The sequence below is a fragment of the Thalia democratica genome, chromosome 8 (assembly GCF_965202585.1).
Source record: "Thalia democratica chromosome 8, ktThaDemo2.hap1.1, whole genome shotgun sequence".
In the NCBI taxonomy this organism is placed as follows: Eukaryota; Metazoa; Chordata; class Thaliacea; order Salpida; family Salpidae; genus Thalia; species Thalia democratica.
In genome coordinates, this window is record NC_139172.1 from 29,977,520 (window position 1) to 30,000,500 (window position 22,981).

The 22,981-nt window shown below is 24.8% G+C and overlaps 1 protein-coding gene across 2 annotated transcripts; it reads left to right on the forward strand.

Moving 5' to 3' along the window:
* The first annotated feature begins 16,142 nt into the window (after positions 1-16,142).
* Positions 16,143-22,981, forward strand: LOC145842523 (uncharacterized). Of its 2 annotated transcripts, none has more exons than XM_082949980.1 (14): positions 16,143-16,227; positions 16,293-16,438; positions 16,665-16,802; positions 17,512-17,653; positions 17,950-18,074; positions 18,601-18,703; positions 18,957-19,108; positions 19,522-19,604; positions 19,885-19,944; positions 20,628-20,872; positions 21,054-21,212; positions 21,881-21,990; positions 22,425-22,553; positions 22,723-22,981. In XM_082949980.1, exons 1-14 carry the CDS (start codon positions 16,155-16,157, stop codon positions 22,855-22,857), a joined length of 1,800 nt encoding a protein of 599 aa, XP_082806106.1. In that variant the 5' UTR covers positions 16,143-16,154; the 3' UTR covers positions 22,858-22,981. The 2 variants fall into 2 exon arrangements, with proteins under 2 accessions (XP_082806106.1, XP_082806107.1); XM_082949981.1 differs by having other exon boundaries at positions 18,990-19,108.

Consider the following 22,981-nt stretch of genomic DNA (forward strand, 5'->3'; position numbering starts at 1 on the left):
AAACAGTTTATACATTGTCTTCAAATATGCAAACATTTTTTCTTAAACTATAAGTAAACTAGCTTACGTGTTGATTTCAATTCAAAAACTGACTATATAAAAAGATTTAAAACTCTTGTTTTAATCAATGCTTTAAATAAGTTAATAATAAAGAATGACATAACTTTATTAGATGTTATAGTATAAGCTTGTTTTAATAATGAAAAAAGTTAAATAAATAAAAAACGTTTTAAAAAGCAAAACGTTTTTAAGACAAGTGCAATATATAATTTAAAGTACTTCTATTTTTATTAAATTATATTAATTAAAAAAGTTAAAAAATATAAATCGATTTTAATTAAAATACATTGACTTAAAGTATCAATTTTCACCTTGCTAATGAAACCTTTTTTTTTCAACTTGATTTCTAAGTTTATTATTGAAGTTAAAACATACAACATAAGTCAAAATTTTTTTCTTTTTTAGTACGGTTGATTGCTTTTGGCATAAAGATCTTTTTTTTTATTCAAACAACAGGTTGCACTAGTTCCACAGTCACAAGCACCAACGGAAAATATGATTACGGTTCAGAAGGTGTATTTAAATGCATGTATGAATAAGAATGTGCCTATGATAGTAACAGCGATCATCTAATTGATACAAGTACAACATGTCTAGCTGATGCAAGATGGGAAAACGAAGATGAAATTGAATGCAAAGAACCTTATTATGACGTCACAATTAAAAGATCAGTTGACAAGGGTGACACTTGGGCGCTTGGTTACTATGGTGATTTTTACACGGGGACAGTTAGTACAATGGTCATTGACAGATTTGGATGGGAGCTAGACAACGAAATTGTTGAATTCTCAATACTTGTTTCTGAAGGAGTTTTTACATGCATAGAAGTAAGTGAAAAATACAAATTCAATTTTACTGTTACTTGTGCTGTGGGTGAGAATGGTAGTTTAAGTTCATTTCTATCATTAACAAACGAACGAACTGAGCTAACGAGTTACAGTATAGCATTTTTTGCTTACCAAGGAGAAACTTGCGGTTACAAAAGCAGAAACAGCTCTTTTCAGTTTAAAAGTGAGTTTTTAACACATTTTAAGATGTTTGTATCAATATAACGATAATTTATATATATTTTTTCGGTAGCAGTTATTTCTTAAATTCAGAGTAATAAAACCTACACAATTAAAGCTATTAATCAAGCTTTGAGGTTTTGTAAAATATTATTACTAGATTTTTTTTTTGTTAAAAGTATAGCTAACTACAGGTTGTCAAATTTTATCCCCTTTCGTTTTAAAAAACGATATAAACGAGGAAATATTTTATAGAAAATTCCGAGATAATGGATATTTTTTATGTGACAATGATGGTGAAAAACTTTATGTAGAAAATTCAGAAAACTTTGAAAAAGTTTATAATCTTGATACAGTTTGTGGAGCTGATGGCAAATGGACAAACTACAATCCGTCTTGGCAATGTTGGACAGGTCGGTTAATTTTGTTCTCACATAACCTCCAGGTTTTTTATATGGGTAAACTGTATTTTAGTAGTAACTTTTTTCGAATTACAACTTTATTTACTAGTTTTTTAACTTTTAATAAATAAAATTATTATATAACTGTGGCTTCTTATTCCAATTTTTTATCATTTAGAACCAAAACAAGTAGATATAAGTGGAACGTTTGAGTTAAAAGAAGAAGAAGGTACTGATGTTGTTTTTACATGCAGTTTTAATGAAACTAATCCAAGTGTTACTAAAGTGGAGTTTTACATGGATGCAGTGAAAATAGACAACTCCATTATAGTAAGAAATTACCTTATATAAATAGAAATATACTTCGTTATTACAGTATATAAAGTTTAGAAGTAGACTTTAGTTTTGACTGCTACAAAATACATTTTTCTTTAGAATTATATAGTTTACAATAACCTTTTTTTAATTTAATTTTAAATTTTTAACTTTTAATTAAACTACTTAAACTCAGTTTTTCTTTTTCATACATAATAACTAACTGTTACATAATAAAAGTATTATTTTGTAAGGAAGATAGCGTTACAACAAATATAACAATAAACGACAATAGGAAAACAATTAGTTGTAAAGCATCAAACAGTTTAACTGATTATTATAATAATCGTGGTGTTTCGTCTATTGTAGAAACACTTAACGTTTATTGTAAGTTTAGTTTTAAATTTGTAATTTCATACAAATGAATTTTCAACATTAAAGTATTTAGTCTTAACGTAACTGAATAAAATTTTTTTTTTGTTAAACTTAGCACTATACTGAACCGCGCAACCATCGACACACTCAGTTGACAGTCTGCTAATTATTTTTTCCTAATAGTCACAATGAATCTTGTTTTTTTAAATCGGAGTATTTATTTTTTTTTTTTTTTTTTTTTTTTTTAAGCTTATATTGCTTTATTACTAAGTTAGTATTTTAAAGTAAGTTATATGATAATCGATATCATATCTAATTATCCAAAACTTAAGTTACGGTAATAGCTTAAGTGTTATTAGGAATACCGCATTTTATAGTTCTTTAAAAATAGTACGTTTAACACTTACTTTTCAGATTATCCTAGGATACTAAATGAAGAAGATATTAAACCAAATAATTGTAATTGGATTTTAGATTCGACCGAGAAATGTGTTTTGGAATTTAATTGCAATCCTGTAGTAGACACTTTTATAGTTTTGAAAGGTAAAAGTTGTAACATTATTTTTGTTTACATAATAAATCTTTTATTTTATTTTAATTAATAACTTTTTTTTGTTAGTTAATTAAATAACTACCATTGTTTCTTTCAAAACTATTTTTGTCTTGAGTAGAGAGCTGATGTTTCGGAACCAGACAAGAAAACAAAATATTTTTTTTGCAATTAGTTTATTTTAGTTTAAAATATAACCTAAAAACTAAATGTAGTTGCTAATTAAATAGTAAGTCAAAAAACTTCATTTTTTAATCTTAAATTCATTACAGTTTTGCCTTTATAGAAAGTTTAAAGTATAATTTATTTTAATAATGGCGGCCCGCTTAGAATTTATTCAAACATATCCGGCCCTAAATTGTTTTTATTTAAACTTGGTTCATTGTTTAAAAAGCGCTGTTTATCATTTTTATACTATATTTATATATCATAAGTATATCATATTTATTGTTTTAAATTTTCTGAATGCTTTTTTGTTTTTTTTTAATTATAAACAAGTGATGACCATCATTAAATAGGTATCATAACTTAAATAGAAGATGATTTTTTGTTCCTAAACTTTGTTTTTTTGCTTCGAAGTAACCACAATTCTTGTTTTTTTTTTCTTATAAAATTAAGCAATGAGTGTTATTGGTTAATCCAATACTTAATTTACAAAGTTCAAGTTTATATTTTAAAAATACATATGTTTAAAATTTATATAAAGTAAAGTGCTCAATATACTCAATATATTAATTATTGAATATATTTTATTCAACAATTGTCAACTCAAGCTTACGCGTTTCACCTAGAAGGATCTTCAGAACTTTTTAATGACTATTGTCAATTAAAAAAGTTCTGAAGATCCTTTTAGGTGAAACGCGTAAGCTTGAGTTGACAATTGTTGTATAAAATTTATTTGATATTTTAAAAATAGAGCAAAACCAATTTCAAACAAACATAGGTGAGCATGACGTAACAAATAATTTCAGCTTGAGCTTATTATATTCAAAAGAAACTAAAAGGGAGTCAGTTCACGTTCAGAAATCAAAAGTAAGTGTCTTTCATTGAACATTTTTTTTATGTCAAACTCTATTTATAGCTAACCACTTTTTAACCAATCACCACAGGTAGAAAGCTCTGACGCTGGTGATTACATTTTAGTTGTCAAATCAGAACATTTTGTTGGCTCACCACCGTTAAACATCAATTTCACAATAAATACTGTCGAAAATAACGAAAATGAACGAAATTTAGCAGTTACCATTAGTTATTCTGTTATCGCAGTGGTTGTTGTAATTTTTGCTGGTGTTATTTTTATCGTCGTAAACAGAATGTAAAAGTAAGTGTTACTTAGAATTTAGTAGTGAGCTCGTCTTATGAAAACTTTGTTGTTTTTTAAAGGTCAATCAGACACAAAACTACCAAATCTGTCATCTAACAGTTAGTTTGTGTTATCTTTTACTCTTTCATTTAAATGTGTTATGAGATTTTAAATTTATAAAGGATTCAAAAGAAAGTTTTTGAATACTGCTAACAACTATACTACTTCTACTTTTTTTTAATCACTAATTTAATTTGTATAGTCAACTGAATAACTTATTAATGTATGTGATAGTGTTAGAAGTCTTAGGTAAATTTTATTTATTATTTAAAGTACTGTCATATATGTGTTTTAAAAAGCCTTTTCTGTGAAATATAAATAAACTTACTAAAATCTGAGTTTTAAACACTTTTACCAAAAAAAACACAGCATCACAAGAAAGCCCGTACGAAAGTTTATCGGAAATTGTAAACGCTAATGCCAGCTATGGTTAGGAAACTTTATGTGTTTGTTATTCATAAAAATTCAATTCACAAAGTAAAAAGAAATCATTTGTAATTTGATTTTAACTTGAATAACAACCGCTTACTTAATTTTATTTCATAGCGTATGACAACACGTATGAGGAAATAGAAGTTGAAAAGAATGATTATGCTTCTGCAATATAGAGAAGAATTTTTTTGTATAAGGAAGATAAAACTTCAATGCCATTTTCCAAAATACAACATCAAAGTTTAAAAGTTTAAATTTGAGTACAATACATTGTTAAAAAATACCATTTCAAAATGTAACAAAAGACTATTTCGTACCTTACAACCATTTTTTCAAAACAAAAATAATTAATATAAACATTTCTTTTATCTTAATAAAAATTTTTCTCTGTAAACATTTCAAAACTAGTTGTGTATAAAGACTTGCTTTTTGTTTTTTATATCATGATATTTAAGTTTGTTTTGTATTTTATTTTTTGTCCAGCTTTTTAGAGTTTCATTTTAAGTTTTGAACTTCTTTTGTACAAGAACTGTTAATAAAATTCTTATAGCATTTAAATAAAATTTTGTAGTATAGCCAGTTTTAACAATTTGAGTTATATTAAAATGCTAATAAGTTTAACTACGCTAAGATGGTACAGTTTGGTAATGAATGATAGTTTTTTATTATTCAAAACCTTATTTATCAACATTACTTTATACAGCACAAACACTCTTTCTTACTTTTTTGCTTTGATAGTCATTTTAACTAACTTTGTTTTTTGTATATAGTAGTATAATAAAACGGAAACATTTTTGATTACTTATTTTTATTGTGCATTTTATTACTTAAAATGTTTTATAATGAACACTTTTAAGCTATTAAGTGTAAAAAAATATGTTTGTATACCTGGTTTGATATTTTTGATTGGCTTTATATAATACATTGTGTATTTGAGTATAAACTGTTGTGAGACATTTCTAAATAGAATTACTATACTTGTAAACAAAAAAAAACTTTAGTTTTTTAAATACCATTGAATAATTTGATTAAAAGTAAACTAAACTATTAGCAATAGAAACATTTAGAAACTTTACTTTCATAATTGTTTTTTACAAAAAATAAAACTACCTTAAATGTTATTTTTGTTTCTTAAACAGTTAACATAGTTTCAAAACTAAACCCATAATTATTTTCAAAAGTTTATATAAATAAATTGTGTAACTTTAAATAACATGAAGCTTTTTGATCTAAAGTTTGAAAGCTTAAAGCTGTTTAAACTTCATTATCGATGTTTACTTAATGAGTTTTTAAATCCAGATAGGCGTAAGCAAACAAATGAAGAGCAAATAAAAAATGCTTGAAATTACATTTACGATAAAGCTCAGTAGTCGTAAACCTTCAAAACGTTATTTAAATAAAAAATAAAAGCTTAATATGAGCTATATGTTGAAAAGACGTTCTTGAACAATTTGCAGTAATACTTTGAAGTAAAGTTGTATAGTCACATGGTTTGAAAAAAAAACAAATAGTTTAAAACAACTGGTTTGAATTAAAATAGTTAAATGTTTATAAAAACAATATAAACCAAAAAAATGTTTTAAATAAACCTCTTTAGAATTCTTCTTGAACACTATTATAAGTAAAAACTTTAAAACTTTTTTATTGTTTTAACTTCATAGTATAGTATTTACATTTTCACTTTAAGATCATTTAAGGAAACTCTTCTATGTCATTTAAACAGATTTAGAACAGACACTATAGACATGATGAAATTTAAAATAACATATTTATTGTTTTGTTTTGTATTTTGTAATCGAATATAAACTCTTATTGAACATTGAAAAATATAATTACAGTTTTATGAATACAAAAAAACTTAAATTTAAAGCAGTTGTAACTGAGAAAAATATTAACTATTTACAAAAAAAATAAGTAAACACTTTTATTCTATATATTTGTTTTGTTAAACAACAAAATGAAACTAAAATTTTAAAAGTCACAAAAACTTTGATGATTTAATCGTATGAACGTATAAATCTAAAACTGTTTGCTTAAACTTTAAAGCTGAAAATTTTTGAACATATTTAACAATGTTTTTGTTTTATTATATTGTAAACTTCAAGTACGTGTAAGCTAACAATAGAAAACAAATAAAAGATACTAAGTACAAGTCTACCATAACGTTCAGCTGTTTAAACTTTCAAGTTTTACTTTAACTAAACAACATAAGCTTTTTTAAGAGCTTATTTGATGAACAAGCTGTGTTGAACAGTTTCAGTAATTTTTTTTTAAATATTGTTATAAAAAAATATTATTTCAAGCCACAACCTAATAAAAAAAAGTTTATTGTAGTTTAATGTTCAGCATGATTTATTTTTATCAAATTCTTTTTGAACACTGTAATAAGTAAAACTTTTTTTAATTTTATACTTTTTAAACTATAATGTTTTCGTGCTCATAATAAAAAGTTTAAATGTTATTTTATATGACAAAATCATGTTCTTTTTTTTCCTCTTTTATATCTTCGTAGACATGGTATTCTACAAACAAATTTAATATATGTTTAACTTTAATTTCATCTAAACTGTTTTTAGGATTAATTAAACAGGTAATATAAAAAACTATCAACTATTTAAAAAAATCTGAAGTAAAACACATATAATTAAAATTTGAATATAACCTCGTTTAAATTATTTTTTGAAAGTTTGGTAATTTTTATAATTTTCATCCAAAGTACTAATGTCAAAAAATATATTTAAAATATTTATGGTAATGAAAATTAGTGTCATAACTAAGTTATTCAAAAATTTTTACCTTGGTTTTCTTCTCTATTTAACTTTTGTGGTATATTTTCGTACGAGTTTTGCTGACAAACTGTATAAAACAAACTTGAGTAAACAGTATTATAAAAAAGGTTGCATATGTCTTTATAGCTACAAGTTTTGCTTAACTATCTAAAAGTGTAAAAATTCACAGAAAGTCTATTAAGTAACAATTATAAAATTTAATTTTCAGTCAAATAAATTGAACAAGAATTACAGTATCACTTTTTCAAAACTTTAAATTATTAACTATTGTTAAAAATTTTAACATAACTAAAAGTTAAATTTAAGACATAATAGTATTGAAACTAATTTAAACGCAGTTATTGTCAAGTAAATCACGAATATTGAATGGTAAATTACAATATTCAAGATAAAAAAAATTGAGCTAATTTTTGATTAAACTATAACTTGTCCAAAATTTTTTTATTACTACTTCTTACCGATATTATCATTTCCAGTTATATCAACTGACATACTTTCATATGAGCCATCTGTAGAAACTGTTTAGACGTTAATATTTTAAAACATTTAATTTAAAATCATATTTACTTTTATAGTTTATAAAGCTGCTCTTGAATTTTTTTAAGCACAAAACTTCTGTAAACGAATTTTCGTCTAAGCGATTTTATAAATTTATTATTTACACTGAAACCATAAAAATATAACATTTCAAAACATTTAAACGTATTTTTTTTTTAATTTTAGATAATTAAATAAACTAACTATTAAGGGATCGATTAGGTAACTCTATTTCTAAGTTATCTGTTTAAAAAAGTAAATTAGTAACTTAATTTAAAAATAAACCAAACAAAGCCAAAACTACTTGTATTTTCGTCGTAATTATCTGCAAAAATAAGTAACTATAAATAATGCCATATTACATTAAAAAATTCATAAATTACCTTTACGAGATCGTTTTCTACGGTACAAATAACCAACAATAAAGCATGTAATGATCAATGCAATAACAGAACAACTTATAATTACTGCTAAGTTTGGTTCATTTTCGTTATTTTCAACTATTTTTATAGTGAAACTGATGTTTAATGATGGTGAGTCAACAAAATATTCCGATTTAACAACTAAAGTATAATCGCCAGCATCGGAGTTTTCTACCTAAGTGTTTTAGTTAAAAATTCGTTAAGAAAAAACATAAGGAACATGCTCAGAATGGAAAACAATTTGTGTACACATGAAACTACTTACCTTGTTTTTTGTGACTGACACTAGTTCTTTTCGCATTTCCTTTGAATAAAAATAACTTAAAGTAAAGTCTTCTGTCACGTTAAGTCCACCTAAAGTTAGAACAATTGAGTTTATTTCAAGTAGGTATGGTTTATTAAACATCACAACAATGTACACGTACTGCATAAAGTTTTTTATTTCAAAGGAAAATAATAAAAGAAATGACTAGGATTTTATCACAAAAGTATTAATGTTTTACAACATTTTTGTGTTTTTTTCGAATATATCGTGTAAATTTATAGCTAAGTTGTCATCAAAATTAAAAAAAAAGTAAAACTTGCGTGTTTTCAGTTGTATTTATAATTTTTTTTGTAACCATTTTTGTATCAAATTTTATATTTTTGCACTGTACTTTAGCAACTACTAAGGGTGTTATAAAACAGTTTAATTTATTTTTATAAAATTAACAAAATACTAAGTTTGTTAAGAGTGTTATACAGTGTTAATAACGTTTTTTTTTTGTTATTTTTTTATAAAATCCTGCATTAGCTTATTTTACCTTTTATAACCGACAACAATTGCACAGCAGGGTTACAACTAAACCTAACAAAACATTCTTCGATTGAATTTTCTTTATTCCAGCTACAGATAATTGGTTCTAAATCTTTTTCATCAATTAGTCTAGGATAATCTATTGAAATAAATGTAGTTAAAACCGTGAATGCTTTATCATTTAAAAATCAGTTTAATTGATACATTTCGAACTAATTATTATAGACTCGATGTTTTTTTGAAATAACTAAACATAAATATTAATAAAGAGCTGAAAACAAACTAACATTGAACATCTAAACTGAACTTTACTGAATCTGAATCAATTACATCGGTATACTTACATTCTAATAAATCACCATCATTTTCTAAAGATACTTTCTCTAATAAATAATAATCGTTTTTGATTACAGTCAAGTCATTATAAATCCACTGAATAGTAGAATTAAGCTTATTTGAGAAGTCAACTTTGCAATATAAGTTATAAGAAAAACCTTCTTTTACTACATTGGTGTTTTCCATATTAATATTTGTATCATACTCTATTAAAAAAATAGTAGGTTTCCCTGTAAAACAGTATTATTTAGTAATATAGTAACTTTTTATTTTTATGCTTTAAGTTAACTATTAGTAACTTTATGTAGTATTAAATGCTATCAAAAACACATTAACTTGAAAAACTTAAATGGTATTTTTTAAATCATAACAAGTTTAAAAAGTGAACTGCTTACAAAAAAAAGTAAATTAAAATTTAAAAGAATTAATATAAACAAACTTTGAGAATCTACTACTATTACATTTAAGCTCCTTTGATCAATTTCATTTTCATATTTAGAATTTTTCGCTTTACATGTCACTATACTTGAACTGCTTATATCAAGTTGAGTGTTGCAATTTGACTCTAAAGTTTTATTATCATATACCCATTTACACGTAGCTTCAGGATAAGAATCGACATCACAATTTACAAATAATTGTTTATCAGATCTTAAATAAACAGTCAGGTTATCTAATTGTATTGTTCCTTCATTGATCTGTATTTCAAGATCATTAATCGATGCTTGATCTATTTTGAGAAATATTTTATTTTTCTGCAATTAAACTGCTTACACTTAATTTACTTTTTTTTTTGAATATACTCACAGTAGACGATTAATGTTTCTACATTAGACGAAATACCAGGCTTATTATAATAATCAGTGTAACTGTTTGATGCATTACAACTAATTGTTTTTCCATTGTCGTTTCTTGTTAAGCTTATTGTTAATGTTTCTTTCTAAGGACATAATTAAGTTTATTATGTTTTTCGCTCAATTAAACTAACTTGTGTGTGTATGTGGAAAATGGAAACTAGTTTGTAATAAATCATAAGTATAATTTTTGTAGCTTAACTTGTTATTTTGTTAATTGAGTTTCTAAATTGCAACAAATACCTTTTCAAAGAAAGCAACATCGATTTAACATAAGTAATTATTAAATGTAAACAACCTTTTAATTTCAATAAAGTATAGACTTGAAAATTTTCTTTGTGTATTTTAGTACTAACAAAATTATCTATTTTCAAATCATCTACATAAAATTCCACATTATTAACACTTGGATTCACTGTATTGTAACTGCATGTAAAAACAACATCAGTACCTTCTTCTTCTTTCAACTCAAAAGTTCCACTTATATTTACTTGTTTTGGTTCTAAATGACAAAAAATTGGAATAAGAAGCCACAGTTATATAATAATTTTATTTATTAAAAATTAAAAAACCTGGAGGTTATGTAAGAACAAAATTAACCGACCTGTCCAACATTGCCAAGACGGATTGTAGTTTGTCCATTTGCCATCAGTTCCACAAACCGTATCAACATTATCAACTTTTTCAAAGTTTTCTGAATTTTCTACATAAAATATTTCACCATCATTGTCACATGAAAAATATCCATTGTCTTGATATTCTCCTTCTGATATTTCTTGATATCTGTAATTTCTCACAACAAAAGGAGAAACTGATTGACAACCTTCAGTATTAGTTTTTAACTAACAATTTAACTTTTACGTTATTTATATTTAGGCTAAAGACATTTTTGCTTTTATATCTGCATACAATATTTTCAAATTTTTTATTTTAATATAAGCAAGTCTGTAATGTTTAACCTCTATAGAAAAATTTTAAACATTGTTTCAAAAAACTTACTTTTTATTTGAAAGATTTTATATTTGCTCTTGTAACCGCATGTTTCTCCTTCGTAAACATAAAATGTTATACAGCTATTCTTTTCTTCGGTTAGTGTGTATCTTAATTCCAAATATGATCTTACATATCCCAAACCTGTATAACAATCAACAGTAAAACTGAAATAGTTTTGTTCACCTATTCGTACACATGAATAATCTCCTTGAGACACAAATAATGAAAATTCAACAATTTCGTTGCCAAGTTTCCACCCGAATCTATCAATAACTCGAGTACTAACTCTACTCGTATAAAAAGCACCATAGTAACCAAGCGCCCAAGTGTCATTTGCGCCAACTGATCTTTCAATGGTGACGTCATAGTTAGGTTGTCTGCACTCAACGACATCTTCGTTTACCCACTTAGCATCAGCCTGACATGTTGTCGTAGCATTTTCAAGTACGTCACCAGTATATTTATTATAAACACATTCTTCATTATCTTTACAATGAAATACACCTTTTGATTGGTAATTATAATAACCGTCAATGCTCGTGACTAGTCGTGAAGTGCAGTCTACAATAAAAAAGAATTTTAAAATGGAAAACGTTATTGTTTTGAAATAATCAAGTGCAAATAATAAACGCAGCACTTGATTTTAAAGTAGAGTCAATTCTGCTTAAGTACAGACTTTGACGTAGCCAAAATGTGCGTATTAAGGAAGTCGTGGTCTAAATTTCAAAATAGAGTTTAATCTAAATAAAAAGATATACAAGTCTCTTAAACAATAGATAAACATTAACCATTTTTTTCTTTCTTTTTAACTATTATTCGTGAAGTTTTCGTTAATTTTAAAACATAAATAATGATAGTTTACTTTCAAAATTAAGTAACTTTTTTTTTTGACAGACTTTATTTTAAATGTATATTTTCCTTTATGACCCTATTTACTTTTCACCCAGTTACCCTTTATTGACCAACTTTATTAACAATCAGAATAGTTAAACAGACATTTTTTATAGTGTTCCTTACTGTTAGATATGAAGTAAAAGAAATACAAGTTTGCACTTTGAAAAATCGTTTTTTGGCTCAAGCGAAAAATATCTGTAACAAATAATACTAGATATGTCAAAAGAATTTTTTTTCTCCAAATTATTTATGTTGAAGCATTTCTAAAATGTTATAAGTTTTTATACAAGCACAATAAAATAGGCTATTTTATTTAAGTAGAACTAAACTTGTTCAAAAATTCGTCAAAAAAGTTTAGGTGTTTGAAAACTTAAGCAGCTAAAGGTGATAAAAAATCAACTTAAAAAACTGATTTTGTTGCTTATACGATTAAGTTACATATATTAATGTTTACCAACTTTCATTAAGTATTACTTTCGTGATAACAACTGCAACATTATGGTTTAGTTTTTTTATTTTACTAAGTATTAAAAGAAGACTTAGAGTTAGAACATAGTTGTGTTTAACTGACAACGTTATTAATTTATTACCATAGTTTTAATCAAAACTATCTGTAACATTATAAGCTACTTTGGTACTTATAACCTTACGCACTAGTTATTCAAAGTATTTTATAAAAAACTCTAATTAACTATCAACTGAATTAATAAAATCATACTTAGCTTACCTGAAATACTAACTCTTTTGCTAATTTCCTCATCAAAATAACCGCTACCAAATGAAGCTCTAATTATTACTTCATTAGCAGTATCTTCAACAGTTAAATTTCTTTTCAGTGTCATTTTAGTTTTATTTGTGTATGAATCATTGCAAGTAACATTGAAAACATCATTAAAATGATAATTACAGTCGCAATAGCCTCTGTCAACGAAACAATCAATAGTTTCCCTTGCAAATCTCCACTGAAAAATGTTCTGTTGTGCCGTCAAAAGTAGCTTCATAAAAATCTCCTATATACCCAGTTACCCAATAATCATAACCATAATATGATTCGTTACCTCCAACACATCGCTCTAGTGATATTAGACGGCCTGTAAATATACTGTAAAATACCTAAACTAATTATCTATAAATTTATGTTCAGCTTTTTATACAAAGCCTTTATTTGATATTGTTTTTGTTTTTTTTTTGTAAAAAAAACTTATGATGTGTTTTGTTGAAAACCAGGTGTGAGTTTTTAGTTTAAAAAGTAGTTTATATAGTTTTAATAACATTCAAAGTAAACTTAGTAAATATTGATGCTTTTTTTTATGAACACTTAAATCATTATTGCCAGCATATTTTCTTTTTATAACTTAAGGAATTAAAGTATTTTTCAATTCATAAGCATACCAGTTAAAAATAAACATAGTTAATATATGAAATTAAAACTATACTTATTTAAATTCCTAAATATAAAAAATATATTTATTTACAAACTAAAGTTTTTATTAATTAAAAATTAAGGAACTTTTTTAAAATTTCCTTTTTTTTACGTCTTTTTTTTAACGAAAAGTACAAAATATTATTTTAAATAATCATATATAGGCATCAACCAATATAAATAATGTATTACTAAATGCAGAATTGTATTTTTAGCTTTGATCATGGTACACAGAGTGAATATTTTTAAAATCTTTTTAAACTTAACGTTCTACTATTTGTTTTCAAATCTTTCAATAAACAAACCTTTTGTAAATGAAATGACCATTATAATGAAAAACAAATGAGTCAAAAGTGCGTACCATAGTTTCGTCATAATAGTTCAATCGTACAATCTTTTTTGTTAGTATTAAGTTGTAAAACTTTCTGAAAATGCAACATCTTTTAATTCACATAAAAATAAAGCAGCTAGAAACCTAAAGGTCAGAAATATTTATTTCACCTCTAACTAAAAATATAGAACTTATATTTCGACCAACTTTACTACGCTTATTATAAATGTTGGAGAAATAATTTGTTAACCTTGTTTTCTGTTTTATAATATTTTGAGACCAGTGTTTATACTACGTTTTAAACTATCTTAAAAGTGCTGAATAAAAAAAAATAAAAATAAAAATAAAATCATTAAACTAAAATTGCAAATAACTAAGACAATTCTTACCTCTAAGAGGAAGTAAGTTTAATAAAAACTTTTTCAATACTTGTTAATATTTAACTGTAAACTTGGGCTATAAAATTTGATAATAATAAAATCTTTGTTAAAATGTTTCGCTCGTTTTGCAACTTAAAAGGAAACTAAACAGTAAAAAGATAGTTTGTATTTACTTAAAATTATCTTTTTTTTAACGTAATTATTGTTTGACGATCCGATAACACCAACAGATGTAGCTTTTGAAGTATTTAATTTATTTTTTGATGTTGCTACAGTACAATTTTTTTAAAAAAAAATCCATACTTTTAGTAAGTAAACCTTCTAATTATTAGTATTTAAATGGACAAATTTAGTGATTCAAATACATACAACGTAAAAATATCAGTGTTAACAGCATTTTAAAGGTTTTTTTAAAATAAATTTGTACGTTTTAGTATTTTTTTTAACTGACTTAAGATAATAAATACTAAAACTTACATGGTCAAACTTTTAAGCTATTATATAAACTTGACTTAAAGTTGCTTTAAAGTGATAAACAATGCTTCAAATGGACAGTATTTAAAACATTTATTTAAAACACTATCTTTTCATTTACAATTTTATACAATTTTAGCCTATTATTATCAAATTTATTATGCTTCGAAAGTTTATAATTTTTACTTCCGTTTTCATTGCGTATTTCTGCACAACCGATAATAACAAAATAATTAAATTTCCTTACATTTAAGCTTATTGAAACCACGCTAAATTAAATAATTTTGTTTTTAAATACATTATAAATCTACGATTATACCTAAGGTAGATTAAAAATGTTTTTATTTTGAAGTTTTAATTCCATTTTAAACCACAAACTTTTAGATTCTAAAACTTTGTAGCTGCATGTGTCAAGTACTTAAAGTACTTTTCATCTCTAATCAAAGAAATTTTTGAAAGTTTACATGAAAAAAAATGTATCGGCTTTAGTTTATATGAAAATAATTCACTACTTATGTTCAGAGTACCTAAAAAATTATATGCACTATTTAGAATTTATATATAAAAATTTATTTACTTTGATTACTGAACTTAATGTCAGTCACATTCAAACCAACATAAATTATTTTCAATTTCTAACTGTACAACTTATTAGTGCCTTCGGGCACATTCTCAATATAGAAAAAAGGTAAAAGTGTTTAAAATATTTTTATAAGTTCACATATAGCAACATAAAGCAAGTGTTTCATTGTGAAAAGGGTTAAAGTTGTTTTAGAAAAAGTAAAATAAAATTGTTAAAAAATTTAGTTATTTATGTTATTTTTTATAATGTTAATATGTTGATATGTTACTTAGCATTTTATAATGTTGATATGTTCACATAAAGCAAGTATTTCGGTGTGAAACGGATTAAGTGTTTTTAGTTAGATTGCACTAAAAGTAAAATAATTTTGTTAGAAAGCTTATTTATGTAGTTCATGTATGAAATTTAATGTATAGTAAATACATTTTGTTTTAAGTTTAGTCATAGCTTAGACTTATTTCTATTTCTGTAAAAGATTTTTTTTTTGCAAGTATGGTTTAAATTGTTGATACGTGATACTTGTATCAATTTTTTTTAATTATTTTAGAAACAAAACTAAATTTTTACAAAGAAAATTACTTATAGGATTTTCGTTTAGTTTTTCGCAGTATTGCTAAATATTTTTTATTAAAAGTTATAAAACCTTTTAAATCCTAAATTTTTTTATTAAAATTTAAACAGCATCAGTTTGAAACAATTTGAAAAGTTTTTGCTTTCGGATATGCAGATAATTTAAAATGTAATACACTTATAAGTTACTTTGATTATTTTAACTTTGTTTACGTAACTTGTAATGGAAATAATTTACCGAAACATTTTTCAGCTTGTTTAAAAAAGCCATGCACCATATATCACTAATGTTTTTGTTAAAACTTTGTTTTTTTAGCTCCATACCTTTTACATTTGCACAAAGTAAGTTTTTATGCATAAATCTTAAAAACAGTTTAACGTAAACGTTTAATTTATTTTTTGTACAGGTAGTGTGACTCGTTATGATAAAAGTTGTAGTTCTTTTGAAATAACAAAAACTTACGTAAAGGGCTGGAAAACCTACGTACCATTAGATAGCAGTGAAATTTCAGAACTAATTGATTCTTATTTCAATGAAGAGTTAAACTGTACGGTAAAAAAAATCTTGCTTATTGTTTTTTTTTTATGATAATAAAATCTTTCTTTTTAGAGTTTTGTAAAAGCATAGTAATAAAAAACGTCACTGAATTTTATGTAGTATGTATTTTATATGTTTTTAGTTTAAAATAGTAAAAGTTTCTTTTTTTGTAAGATATATTTATCAATCAAATAGTTTTTTTTTGTAGTTACCAAAAAACGTTAATTTATTTTACTTTCAGGTTTTTGTATACGAAACAAGACAAAATCAAACCAAACTTGTTTATGAAGTTGGGGATATAGATTACTATGATGAGTTTAGTGTACACAATATCACTATTGAACCATCTAACACAACAATAAAATGTTTACTAAAATTTGTAAGTATGAATTTCAATTAGTGTGTAACTTCAAGGGTTTTCCAAACTCATTTTTATAACTGCCCCCTAGGAAGAAATATATAAATTTTCCATTTTTTAGATATCTCCTCTTAAATTGTATATAACCTATTTACTTTATCTCTCCCTATTAGTTGTTTTTTCTTCATAAGGAAAATCCCCCAAGGGGTAGCTATCGATTATTTAGGGAAAACTCGTGAAGATGTCTTTAATTTGTAATTTAGTTTAGATTTTTTAGTTTGGGGTAATATTTATTTGAAGTAATTATAAGTTTATAAACTTTAAGTTATACAAAAGTAAGTTTTGATACTAAATAAGGTATTCATTATAAAACAAGCTGATTTTTTTACGTATCTGATTAGAAGCTTAAACTAAATAAATTTGACATACTTTAATAAAATTTACAATATATTAAAGTGTTTTTACGGTAGAAAAATATAATTTTTTTGTTGTCTGTAAAAACTAGGTGTGTATCACAGAAGGCGTATATAAAAAATAAATATTTTTTTACCTTTAAACAAGTTAAGTAGAAGCAAACTTTTATAAAAATGAAACAATTTTTTTACTAAAAAAAAATTTAAAAACATTTTATTGTGCAGAATGTTCTCTAACGATAAACTGCAAATCCCTTAAACTTAAATACTTTAACTTAAACTGCTAACCCTTTTTACACCTCAAACTTTCTATTCAGATGTTCCCAGATGAGTGTTACCAGATAAATTACACAATTAATTACGAAGATGAAAACAATATGACGTGTAATTCTCACTCTAACTTTTTTGCTAAAGTAGAACAAAAAGAACTAAGTGGCACTTTTGAAATGCAATGTTTAGGTTGGTGCAAGTCAATTCAATTTCCACCACTAATGTTTTAAATGGCAAAAATAAAAGCAACTAAAATAAACTAACGCAAACGATAATGAGCTAACTGTTGTTCTCTTTTGACAACGTAAATTTAATAAGAGGTTTGTAAGTTTTATATACTTACTATTTTATTAGTAGTAAATTAATTTTTATTGTTTTAATATGTTTTGCTTTTTACCAATACTGAAACACCTTTAAAGTTTTTTGCATATAAAGTTTTAAACCCGTATTAATTAACAATATATCACTTTTGTATGATTTTACAGACGAGCACGGTATTGAACACAACTCTCCGATCGCGGAAGAATACAAAGTAACTTGGTACAAAGATTGCGCTGAAATAAGCGAACTTGAAGGCGAAACTGATAATATTAGACTTGAAGACAAGAAGGTTGCAGCTATTATTCTAAGACCGACTTTAGTGTTTACGTTTTTGAAGAGCTCTAATTTCCTAAAAATTTTTAAAGCAGCTATAATTAGTTTTATTTAAAGTAAAGCAATGACTGCTTTTCCATTAAATTCGATGGTAAAAATTATGGTATATATATTGATTTTGTACGTTTTTAAATAAGATCTTTTTTGCTAATTCTAATACTTAAAGACATTAAGTTAAAATGTATTGAATTTTAAAAGGTATTGCCAATATTAGATATTTTGCTAAAAGTTAGATTAAAACTCTTAAATTTTACTTAAGAAGTTTCTAAAAATTTTTTGATATTTTTTTTTAGTTGTATTACTCATTAAACGTTTTTTCGCTTTTTGTTGCGTTGTTTTTCGTTTAAACAATTAAGTAGACGTGTATTATCATACAAGTGATTGTAAACTTAATTATTTACAGACACTTAACAGTAAAAATTGAAAGCTACTGAGTTAATCTTTTTATTTATGTTTATTTTTATTTTCTTAAACTTTCACAGCTTATAGTAAATTTTAAAGACAATTCGTCGAACGGAAATTATATCTGCAAAATCAATCAAAAATATGCTTCAATGGTAACAAGAGTTTTCAACGTAACTTACGGTTAGTAAATATTTAAACTGTGGTAGCTGTTTAAAAGAAGTGTGAATATTTTCTACAACACATAAGACATACAGCTAAAAACAACTTGTTTGAGCCTATTTTTTTCAAACTACTTTAGTTAAATGTTTGCAGAAGAAAAAATATAAAAAATTTGTTTTAACAGACTTGTACTTTTAACGTTTAAACAAGTCTCCACATTTATTTAATTCAAAATTTAAACGTTCATTTTATTCTACAACTTTTCATAATTTAGTTCCTGAAAAATTACAAACCGTTTGCCCTCCAGCTGGCTCGTGCGAACTATCCAATCACAAAGTAGAAGCTCGCAAGTTTGAACCAATCACAGTTGAGAAAAAGTTTCTGGTTTGCGACACCGCGCATGCCATATCCTGGCACAAAAATGAGGTTGATTATTTATTTCAACAAATTTTACTCTTAATCAAAAAAACATTCATTTAACTCGCTTCTACTGATGTTTTTGGCTTTCATTTATATTCTACCTAACTCGATTCGATTCAAAATTTTACTAGCCTAACATTTTGGTAGTAAAGTGTTAAACTGCTTTTGTTTCTGGGAACAAAATCAAATTTATTTAAAGGTTTTGAAGAACTTTAATTTCAAAATATAAAAACTTAAAAATAAGTAATTAGTAATTTAAAGTTTGTTTTGGTTTTACAGACCTAAGATTTTTTATTCATTCCTTATTTTTCTAGGCAAGCACGTATGGTAGGTGTATTAAAGATAACATTTTATTAATTAAACAGCTTTAAAATCACTACTTATTAGAGCTTTTAAGTTTAACAAACTTGATCGAACAGACTGGGGAAAATTTAGTGTGTGGCCACTTTGAAAGTTGGAATGCAACTGTTAACCACCATGAACACAAATATAAATGCACTTTGTTAGTTTAATTAGTATTAGTTGACTAAAAATAGTGTTCAAATGTAACCTGCTTATTAAGTAACCTGTTTAAGCAGAAACTGTTTTTCATTTGCTTTAATCAAGATATGTAACTTTATTTAAATGTTTTTTTAACTTGTTGTATAAACAGGCTCTATACACTTATAAATACTTAATAACGCATCTAAAGTTTTTTAAGGTTCACATTCTTGATGGTCTTTACAATAGTTTTCAAAATAAGTTTATTCACTGTTTATTCAAATCATATACTTTGCTTTCAGCAAAAGAGAGTTAAACAAGGCGAACAACACAGAACAACTAGTTGCAACACTTGAAATTAAGTAAGAAAAGTATTTTCATCTATTAACTTTGTATTTTTATTATAAATTTTAGGTAACTTTCGAAGTAGAGCTGTATTATGTAAGGTTTTATAAAGGATTTTTAAAACTATTGATTATTAAATATATACCCTTATCTCAAGTATTTTAATTGACTCAAAAAACGTATTTTATCTTTTAATATAGTAACGCAACTCGTGTTAGAACTTTTAAATATTTTTGTAGATTTCTTAATTTAAAATAACTTATAATTATATAGATACGTTGTATAACATACTGTAATTGGTAGATTGTATAAATTAGATAAAAAGTTCAAAAAATGAATGCACTGTTGTTTATTCAAATACAACACAACATTTCATCAAATGTTTTTAGCTTGAATATTAGTATTTGATATAATTGTTAGAAAAGTAGTTTAAGAGAATTTTACATCATTTTTATAACATAGTGCAATCTTTTTTGCTTAATGTGTCTCATTAAAATTCAAAAGTAGTTACACTTTTGTCGAAACTTTAGATGTTTATATATTTTTCATCATACAGTATATTACTAACAATAACTATTAAAAATGGAAACTATTAATCAGGTGCCTTATTACTTTTTTATAGATTATAAAGGCTGCTGAGTGTATAATGTTTTTTTTATTTTTTTGTTTACTAATTCACATTTAATCGAAAATAAAATAGAAATGTTACTGAAGAAGATTACGGCGAATATTATGTAAAAGTCGCATTGGAAAACGATTATAAAGAAAGAATCTATTGTGACGTAATAATAGTGCCTTACGAAGCTTCAAAACTGATTACTTGGATTTTGCTGGCAGCTTTCGCTTTTACATTTGTGATTTTTGTAGTATTTTTGATCGTGTTTACTAGAATTGTTCTGTACACAAAAGTTTATTGGAAAAGGTATTTCAGTTGTTCTTATTCAGGTTTGTACTTTTATAATTTAGTTATAACAACATACAGGCTTAATAACTGTTAACAATTTTTAATATATAAGATTAATTAAGTTTACTACATAAAGCATGTTATGGTCACACTTTTTTTTTAAGTTACTAAATTAACAAAACCAAATGTTGAATCAAATTTTTTACTTCTGTTTAATTACAGAAAGCTTTCGAGTTTTTTTCCTGTATGATCTGAAACCCGAAATGGAAAAAGATACTAAAAAAGAACTTTATTTTATGACTAGTTCTTGCGAAGAAAAACTAGAAAAATTAGGATGTGAAATTGTTGATGAATTTAAAAGTGGAATTACTATTGGAAACTGTTAGTTTAAAGTTTAAAAAAGGTTTTTTTTCTAAATTTTTAATAAATAATCTATAGTATTAGTACAAATAAAAAGCTAATTTACAAGAATAAAAGCTCTACTTTTGATTTATTAATCTTATGTTGCATTTTATATTGAAGAAAACATTATGTGCTTAAATCTATTTTAATTGGGTTTTTACGTTATACAGTGGTTTGGAAAATTGCAAGTATTTAATCAAACCATTGAAATACGTAAAATAAAACCAATTTGTGCTTAAAAATTTAATATAAGATTAAATCAAAACAGATATTATATCATAGTTTACTTGATAGAAATACAGTTTTTTTTTACATTATATTGTTAATATATTTGTTTTTAATTTTTACACAATAATACATTTTATCATCTGATAATTAGTTTCGGTTTTAAAAATTCCCAATTAGCTCTAAATGTTTGATGTTTTTATGATGTAGCTTTACCAACAAAACATTAAAAACAAATTAGTTTTACCAATAATCTGAAATTTAAACACATCCAAAATTACTTTTATCTTGCTAATTCAAATTAAAACTTTTTTGTTACGAAAATTAATCTGTAGTAAGTCTATAACTAAATAACAGAAACATTTCAATAAAAAGCAAACTTTCAACCACAGTTTTCGTCTAATATTTTTTTTTAATTTCAGATGAAACCAAAAACGTACAATCCATGATTAATAATTACAACCGCATATTTGTGTTTGTTCCGTCAATACAAACTGATTTTGATTCTATGAACGGCTTCAAGCTACAAAAAGTTGGTTTTCAAAAACATTCTTTTATTTTAATCACGTTTTAACTTTGAGCTTTGACAAAGTTACGTCAATGATGAGTTTTATTTGTGATGAAGACGAAGTTTAAACTTAATAATTTGTTGTCGTTTTTTTTTTGTTTTGTATCTCAGTTTACTCAAAACTGAAATTTTAAATTTTTTAACTTAGTTTCTAAATATTTTTATTTTGTAAATTTTTACGTTTTTATATTGGAAAAGTGTTTTTTTATTTTTAACTAGTGAATTCTATAATATTTAATAAAATAGAAAATTAAACTTTTACTTTAGCTAATTATAATATTTCTGAATTTAAATTTTGTTCATAACACTTTACTAAAAGCTGAAATTTATTTACTTTATATATTATGTTTTGTAAAGTTTTACTTTAAGATGTAAAATACTGAAACATTGATTAATAGATTCTTGAACATTCAATGGAAGAGAAAAAGAAAATTGTGTTTGTAGTCAACAAAGATGTTTTAAAGTTCATGAAGTGCAAGAAAAGTAAAATAAATCGTGAAAAGTCTTTAGTTAATCAGCTGTTAGAGGTATAAAATTTTGTATATAAACATTTTGCTTGCAAAAACAAATATTGGGAAGTTATTTAATACTTTATCGAAAGTTTAAGCTCCTATTTGTCAAAGAACATGTTTTAGGCTGTTGATTTTACAGCTTTTACATACTTTTAAAAGTTTGTTGCTAATTACTTTTTTTCAGATAAACAACATTGTAAAGTTTACGGGTTCAAACAAAAACAACACATTTGAGATGCAAATTGAAAATTTTATTCCGAAAATTAAAAGAAAACACCAAACTGCTATTTATAAGAATGAAGCTTTTGTCAGTATTTGAAATGTTTATTTTAAGCTGTTATTTTCACAAATTTTCTCAAAAACATTTTTCAAGCTATAGAGAATCATTTTTTAGTTCATATTTAAACTTTAAGGTCAAAACTGTTGTTTATTTTAAAATTAAT